The sequence below is a fragment of the Grammomys surdaster genome, unplaced genomic scaffold (assembly GCF_004785775.1).
Source record: "Grammomys surdaster isolate TR1022 unplaced genomic scaffold, NIH_TR_1.0 125750, whole genome shotgun sequence".
NCBI classification, from domain to species: Eukaryota; Metazoa; Chordata; class Mammalia; order Rodentia; family Muridae; genus Grammomys; species Grammomys surdaster.
Genome location: NW_021620582.1, coordinates 256,124 through 264,862, shown reverse-complemented (window position 1 = coordinate 264,862; position 8,739 = coordinate 256,124). Strand labels below are relative to the sequence as shown.

Below are 8,739 nucleotides of genomic sequence, written 5' to 3'. Positions count from 1 at the left end.
CTCACTTCTGTTCTCTTCTTCTGTGGTTTAGAGGCATATCTGACAACATGGTATAAACGTCCTCTTTCTGAAGAAACTTAAGAGGAAATCCTAACTAGTGAGCATGGTCCAGGGGGTAGGGACAGACAAGAGCCATTAGAATTTAATTTTCTGGGAGTCCTGGTGGTACATGCCTATAATCCCTTTGCTCGGGGGCTTTCCACCAGAGTTTGGGACTTCAGGGAACTGGAGGCTACATAGGAGACATAATCTATTAAGACCAGTTCCTAACAATACACATCTTTGATTCGCATTTTCAGTTTGGATATCACTGATGTGTAAAGCTGTTACAAGAGGCTTTTGCTTAACCCTTTGGGGTTATGCAGGAACAGCAATTATATCCATGAACCCAAAGTCAGGCAGACGTTAAGCTATGATGGAGGAAGGTGAGTCAAACATCAAGTGTTTACAGTCTAGACTTCTCAGACTAGCCTCCTGTCACCTCTAGCCACCAGCTGTGAAAACAGTCAGTCCTTCTGGCCTGGCTCACTCCACCCAACGTTTGCATTCCCTTTGCCTTGCAATTTCCCCCACTCAGTGCACCCTTGTGATCTACAGGTGGAAGGGAGAGGGGAAGTCATCCCAGGACTTGGCCCTGTGAACTGAGTATCAGCTTCCAGCACTGAGAGGTGAAGGTTTAGCCCTCAGGCTAGCTATAATTAGCCAAGTTGGGGCACTGCTGGGATCTGTATACAGCAGTCCTAAGCAGACTGGGAACTCAAGCAAGGCAAGCAGAAGCCTGGTGTCTCCTGCCTGGGATTAATAAAAAACAAGTGGAAAGCAGGGATTGGTCCTGGGCCAGATGGCCAGGTGTTTGTAGTTCTGTTGCACTTGGTGAACCCTATAGTTAGCCCACCATTCCCAAGTTAGTGTGTCACCGGGTGGACTGCAGGGCTGACAGCTGAATTGAAGACCGTTCTGTTTTTCTGAGTGCAGTTCAGGCATATTTCTTTCATGCCTGGTCACCTGCAGCAACCTCGCAAGCCTGAGTCGTGAGCTTCTGGAAGATGGCAAGCCTTTCCTCAGACTTGGAGCATGTCTCCCTTCCTATCCGGAAGGACAGTCTTGAGTTCCCTGGGCCTGCCCGAAGAACCTCCTCCCGGTCTCCTTCTTCCGATGAGGATCCCGGCTTGCTCTCCTTTTCTCTGCCAGAGCTTGACCCACCTAGCCCCTTGGTTTCAGGAAACCTTCCCTTTCCAGCTTCATCCTTGGAGAAAGGGAGGAAACAGGATGACAGCGACGACTCAGCAGAGCCTGAGAAGCTGTGCAGCGTGGAGCACCCCTGCCAGTTCTTCAATGAAGCACAGAGACTGCGGGAGCAGAAGCTGATGCTGGATGAAGAGGTGTCTGTAGGGGGACAGGTATATGGGGTGCATCGGGTGATCTTGGCTGCAATTAGCAGCCTCTTCCGAGACAGGCTGCTGGGCGGTGGAGGTCAGCAGCCTGGCTTCAGCCTCGATGTGACCCTGAGGGGCTGGGAGGCTATGCTGACCTTTGCCTACGAGGGAGTGCTGGGCCCCGCCTCACAGGACGAAGTGCTGGCTGCTGCAGAGGTGTTGGGAGCACCCCGGGTGAAGAAGGCGGCCCAGCTGAGGCCAGAAGGGTTTGGCAAAGCCAGGGAAGATGAAAAGAAGCTCAGCCAGGCAAAGGAGCTGAGGGAGAACCTGCACAACATTGAGCGTCTGTATCGAGAGGGCATCGGGTGCGACTTGGAGCTGGAGGCAGAAGGCTACCGCCTGCGGGGTGAGGGCCTGTGAGGCAAATGCCAAGAATGCATGTCGCAGGGTTTTATTTGTTTTGCTGTGCTAGGGATGGAACCTAAGGCCTTACTTCCACTCTACCACGGAGCCACACCCCCAGCCCTGCGAAATAGTTTTGTATCATTGCTCTAGCGAGAATGTCCCTTTTGGTGCTTTTCCAGAGCGGTCAAGAAATGCACATGCGCAGTTGGATTGTTTTCCTAGACGCCTGGACAGATTTGAACTGATATGGTTCAGGCACTTTTTTTCCCCTCCCCAGTAGCTAGAATTTCCAGCCAGATGGCTAGGGCTTAGAGTACAGTCCGTGGCAGCAAAACAAGGAGAAAGAGACTGAGTCAAACAAATTAGCTAGAATCCTGGCATCTACTCAGCACACAATGAAGGGCAGCAGAGGCAATCGGTGCAACTTTCCCAATGTGTCCTTTCTCCTAGGTGTGTTTGATCTGGCAGCAGACTCCAGACTACTTCCTCTGTGTAGTTGTCCCCTATGCAGTTATACCAAATATGTCTAACCTGGGAAATGGAGTCTGTCTGAGACACAACAAAGCTTAAAGTTACAGTAGATTTGTTTAGTGATTACCTAGTTCGGGGCTAATAATTTTCAAATGAAGAAACCACGCAAAGTGTGGTGGCTCGTGTCTGTAATTCCAGTACTAAGGAGATTGAACAAGAGGACTGCCTAGAGTTTGAGGCCAGCCTGTGCTACACAGGCCAGTATACAGTGTACTACATTGTGAGTTCCTATCTCACAAACCAAAGTGAAAAAGGAAAGAAAAAAAGAAATCTAGTAGTACCTTGTAACCTACACCTGTTAACATCTAGGAGGCTGAGAAAGGAAGACTGACATGAGTTCAAGACCAACCTAGGCTGACTCCAAAACAAGCCCAGTCACACCACTAAGTGCTTAGTGAGGGTATACTCTAGAGGAAAGCTGTCCCTAAAGGTTATCTACTTTTCCTGTGGCACTAGCAAGAGGGTAATGGTTTAACATGTCATAATAGCTGTAACATTCTCACTAAGGAATGAATTTATACATATTCATTCATATTGATGTGTGGGAACTCATCACTTTAAATCCTGGACTCCAGTGATGTGAGTAAGGGGGAGATCCCAAGTGGCTGTGAGATTTCCACAATTGAGTCTCAGATAAAAATGTTGATTGGTGATATGAAAGCTGAGTTCGTTTAGCTCACTTTCCAGAATGTAGATTTTTCTCAGATTATATATATATATATCTTTTGAGAGATACACATTCCTCAGCTGGTCAAAAGAGAATTTATACAAATCACAGGGAACATGGAGGTCTAAGGCTTTCTGAGATAGTTTCTAGCAGAGTGTTCCTCTTTCTATCATGAAACACTTTAAACACAAAGCAAAAATTAAACAAGCATTTATCACACCGGCTTAACAATTAATATGCTACCATGTCCATTTTATCTCATTCTTTCTAGTTGGCATCTTACTGAGGGATATGTGTTTTAAACAAAGGAGAGGCTAGAGAGATGACCTGTGGTTAAAAGATCTATCTAGTTTTCCAGAGGACTCAGGTTCAGTTCTCAGCATCCATACTGGACAGACTACAACTGTCTGGCCTTGTTGGGAATCCATACTCCCATGTACATACCCACACATAGACACATACATAAATATAATTGAAATAATAAAAGTATCTTTTGAAAGGACATTTGAGCTTTTGCTCTCTGTTTTATTTTTTTTATTTTGATGAAGAGTCTTACTGAATTCTCCAGGTTGGCCTTGAAGGCATTCTGCAGCTCAGGCAGGCTTTGACCTTACTACCCTCTTGCATTAGCCTCTAAGTAACTAGGCTTACAAAGCCTTAGACACAAAGCACAACCCTATTTCTTAACTCTTCTGTATTTAAAAGTTATTACATTTAATTATTCGTGTGTGTGTGTGTGTGTGTGTGTGAGAGAGAGAGAGAGAGAGAGAGAGAGAGAGAGAGAGAGAAAGGGAGAGAGAGAGAGAAACAGTAGGACATTATAGTACTCCTGTGCTGGAAGCGAAGGACAGCTTGCTGGAAACAGCCCTTGCTTTCCACCATGTGGGCCCCACAGTTAGAACTCAGGTCATCGGTCTTTGAGACAATTTCCTTTACCCACTGAGCCATCTTGCCTGCCCCCTCTTTCTTTCTTTCTTTCTTTCTTTCTTTCTTTCTTTCTTTCTTTCTTTTCTTAGGGGTTTATTTGTTTTATTTGAGTATATATATGAGTATATATGTGTATATATGAGTGTATATATGAGTGCCTGCATGTATGTTACGTACCACATGTGTGCCTGGTACCTACAGAGGCTAGAAGAGGCTGTCCAATCCCCTGGAACTGGACCTACAGGTGATTGTAAACTGCCAGGTGAGTGCTGGAAACCAAAACCGTGTTCTCTGCAAGAGCAGCAAGTATACCAGTGTCCCTGGCATGGGTAGAGCTATCAGACAGAATGGCTGATGGCTGTGACTCGTGAATCTATGAATGGGAAGCCCTCATTTTGTATACAATGCACTGATGCCTCTATAAGTTGTACTTTGCTCTATTCAGTTTCTTTTGTGACCTCTGCTGTTATCAAATGCTGTTTATGGGATTTTCTCAACTTGATTCATTAAGACTGTTTATCTTTAAAAAAAAAAAAAGACTTTTTCTAACTGGCATGAACCTAAAAGACCAGTGTCCTCAAGACATTGACATGAAATCCCGCCAGGCAGTGGTGGCGCACGCCTTTAATCCCAGCACTTGGGAGGCAGAGGCAGGTGGATTTCTGAGTTCGAAGCCAGCCTGGTCTACAGAGTGAGTTCCAGGACAGCCAGAGCTACACAGAGAAACCCTGTCTGGAAAAACAAAAGCAAAAAAGCAAAAAAAAAAAAAAAAAGACATTAACATGAGAATAATACAGGGTATTTGCAAATGTCAAAATAAAGGCTGAGTATGGTAACTCATGTTAGTGAATTCCAGGCTAGCCAAAACTACATCGTGAGATCCTGTCTCCAAAACAAACAAACAAACAAACAAACAAACAAAAAAGGAGAGAGAAAAGATGTTAAAGCAAAGAGTCCCTAGGTCACTACTTAGATCTATAGAATCATAATCCAGGGAGGGCAAGGAGGGTCCTGAAAGCTGCATTTTGCTTGTTTCTCTGTTGCAGCAGTACCCAGGGATGGTACCGCTTTCCACACTCTAGACAGATGCTACACCACAGGGCTACATTTCCAGCATGAAAGCTGCAAGCATTCTAATGTATACCATGACTTGGCCTATGGCCTTGGGTGATTGGACCCAAGCTGTGAGTTAGGATTGTAGTTAGCTGTTTTGCAACACTCTTGGTTTCCTCTGCTTCCTCTCTACTGCAGTGCACCGAGTAGCCCTGGCCTGTGGCAGTGAATTCTTTGGGGCCATGCTTCTGAGTGGGATGAGGGAGTCCCAGGGCACAAAGGTGTCTCTGCGTACCATCTCTTCCCAAGACCTGAGACTCCTCGTTTCTTTTGCCTACACTGGAGTTATTCAAGAAAGATGGCCAGGATTGCTAAGAGCTGCCCAGGCTGCTCTGCAGTACCAAAGCTCTTCCTGCCTGGATCTGTGTCAGAGAGCCTTGGCACAGAGCCTCTGCCCTGCCCTTTGCCTAGCTTTGTTGCCTATGATTGAAGCCCCTGGCTTGGAGAAAGTCTGGGGGAAAGCCCATCATTACCTCCTCAGTCACCTGCCTGCCGTGGCTTCGTGCCCCACCTTCCCATCATTGCCGGTGACCTGCCTGGCTGAGCTCCTGGGTAGTGATGAACTCCATGTACAAGAAGAGTTTGAGGCTTTCGCAGCGGCACGGTGTTGGCTGGCTGCCAACCCCGAGACCCAGGAGTCAGAGGCCAAGGCACTGCTGCGATGTGTCCGCTTTGGCCGCATGTCTACCAGAGAGCTGCGAAAGGTGCGGGCGGCTGGGCTCCCCCCACCCCTGCCCCCGGATCTGCTGTACCAGCTGATGGTGGAGGCTGAAGTTCCAGGTCAAGAGAGGTGTAGGGAGCCTGACCAAGCCCTGGTGGTGATTGGTGGGGATGGGCTTAGACCTGACATGGACCGAAGACAGCCATCTTGCAAAGTGTGGTGGGCCCGGGCTTTTCACTGTGGCATGGGTCTGGTGAGAACTGTGGAGTGGTGCCGGCTGCCTAATTTGCCTGCCCCAGGACGCTTTCGGCATGGAGCTGTGAGCCTAACAGGAAGTGAACTCTATGTGTGTGGGGGACAGGATTTCTACAGTCACACCAGCACTTTGGCTTCAACTCTCAGGTATCTGTGGCCAGCAAGAGAAATTGCTAACGCAGCCAGCCATAGATTCCCAGAGTCACCCTCCCTCTTCATATCTTGTCCCATTGTGTCCAGGTGGAGTTCCAGTCAAGAAGACTGGGAGGAGATGGCACCTTTATGCCAGGCTCGGAGCTTCTTCCCTTTGGTGGTATTTGATGGACAGCTTTATGCCCTAGGTGGACGAGACAATGGTGTTGCCCTTAATTCTGTGGAGACCTATAACCCTGAACTCAATGTCTGGAGGTAAGCAGACAAAGGGACAACAAGGAGAAGCTAGGTTTGGAGTTGGGCGTGGTGGCACACACCTGTAATCCTAACGTGCTAAGATGGGAGCCTAGGCTATCTAGGAAGATCTGGCTCAAAAATAAATAGAATGAAATAAAGTTGAACATCCCGGTTGCCTGATCTCATGTTCTGTTCTCCCTTAGGCCAGCACCTGTTCTTCCAGCACCATGCTTTGCCCACGCAGCTGCAATCCTTGAGGACCGAGTATATGTAAGCGGTGGCTGTAGTGGGACTGGCCAGTACTTGGACTCGCTGATGCTCTATGACCCCAAACTTAAGAAGCCTGGGACACTTCTGAGCCCAATGGGAGTAGCCCGGGCTAGCCATGTGATGGCTGCGTTGGGTGGGAAGTTGTATGTAGCAGGTGGAGTAGGTGACACTGGGGACCTGCTAAGTTTTGAAGTCTATGAACCAAAGACTGATTGCTGGACTCAGCTGGCATCCTTGCCCACCCCCCATGTGGGGGCTGCAGGTGCTGTGCTACAGGGGGAGCTGCTGGTACTAGGGGGCTACAGCCACCGTACTTATGCCATCTCCCACCTTGTTCATGCCTACTGCCCTGGTCTGGACCGCTGGCTGTGCCTGGGAACCCTGCCAAGGCCTCGGGCTGAGATGCCTGCCTGCATCTTGACGTTGCCCAGTGTGCAGCACATAGCTTTGGTTCCTACTCAGCACCAAAACAAACCTGCTGGGTGACTGAGGAGCAGCAGAATGTGAGGGAGGAAGGGATAAGAACTACATGACAAAAGAGCAGAAATTATGAGAAGATAAGAAGGTCTTACTGCCTGTTTACTTTTTAAAATTATTATTATTAGAAAGGTTCTTTCTTTTATAGCTCTGGCTGAACTTGGCATGTAGCCTGGGCTGGCTTCAAACTCAAAGTCCCCCGAGTGCTAGGATTGCATGTACTACTCCACTTAGATTGAGAGGCATGAGGATGATGATGATGTTGTTGTTGATGATGATGATGATGATTGACAGGCTCTCTTGTACCCCAGGCTGGCTTACAACTCCTTATGTAGTCAAGGATGATCTTGAGCTCCTGATCCTCCTGCCTCCGCCTTGAAAGAGTTGGGATCACAGGCATATACTACCACCCCTGATTTGTGCTAGTGATTAAACTCAGGACTTCTTGCATGCTAAGTAGGCATTCTGCCTACTTACCTCTCTCCTTAACAAAGGAGGCTTTATTTATGGATATGGGTGTTTTGCTTGCATGTATGTGAACACAGGTGTATCCAGTGTTTGCAGAGGCCAGGAAAGAACACCAGATCCTCTGGAACAGGACTTACAGATGGTTGTGAGAAGCAATGTGGGTGCTGGGAACTGGACCTTGGTCCTGGGGAAGAGCAAGCCACTGAGCCTTCTCTCCAGCCCCTTCTCTTGTGATCTGAGGCAGTCTCCTTGTGTACTGCAGATGAGAAGGCTTTGTTCCTGATGGTATTTTACTGCACACTGCACCTCGAAGCTCATAAACTGTGTTTGTATGTGATCTCTACTAAGAAAAGGGTGCTTCTGGAACTCATGGGAAGCAGGCCTTGGAGAAAAGACTGGCAGGTAAATACTTAGGTATGAGAGACAACTAGGAAGAACTCCACACGGATTAAACAGGAATTTTGAATGAAAGAAGTACAGTTAGTTGGGAGCTAAAAGTGGAGTAAGTTAAACCAAACCAAACCAACCAAACAACCAAACAACTCCAAACTTCAGTAGTCAAGTATAGGGACCAGAAAATGCTGGAACAGTTTGGAAATTGGTGGAGGAGTTTGGAGGGAACTAAACAGCCCTCCCTTTCTTGATTGAAAAAGAAAAGGAAGAAGGAAATGGGTGTGTGTGTGTGCACATTTTTGTTTGTGATTTGTTCATGAAGATCAGCTTAAATAAAGGTTTCACATGGACAAAATCATTCTTGTCTGAATGTCTCTGCTATGAACAGCATTCATAGTAAAAGTCCCTATAATTTGGCTTCTATATGATTATTCTCTGAAACAACCCTCCATTCATTGTTTCTATGATCTTCTCACCAAGGAGCAAACCGTGGCCACCCTCATTTCCCCGTCTTTCTTCAGGTTCTGACTGCAAACTGAGTCTCCTCTTAAAACTGTCTTTTCTCCTGGCTCCTGAGGCAGCAGAACTTCCTAGGTGAGCCTTCCAGCCTTTCTAATCTAAAGGGCAGAGATCCTCCCCAAGAGGGTGTGGTTTTGTCCCAGGTGAAGTTGTCATAAAGGCTTGAAAACCATGCTCCTAACACAGCCAGTATGGGCATGATGCACAGAACACAGTTGCTGCACGAATAAACTCGTGTGGCCTCTGACTGTATGCACAAGAACTGCACAAGGTCAAGCCAGACAAAA

The 8,739-nt window shown here is 47.4% G+C and overlaps 1 protein-coding gene across 1 annotated transcript; it reads left to right on the top strand.

Moving 5' to 3' along the window:
* Nucleotides 1-1,046: 1,046 nt before the first annotated feature.
* Klhl33 (kelch like family member 33) lies at nt 1,047-7,081 on the top strand. Its single transcript, XM_028788481.1, has 4 exons — nt 1,047-1,782; nt 5,158-6,082; nt 6,176-6,343; nt 6,529-7,081. The coding sequence occupies exons 1-4, from the start codon at nt 1,047-1,049 to the stop codon at nt 7,079-7,081; spliced, it is 2,382 nt and encodes a 793-aa protein (XP_028644314.1).
* The last annotated feature ends 1,658 nt before the right edge of the window (nt 7,082-8,739 follow it).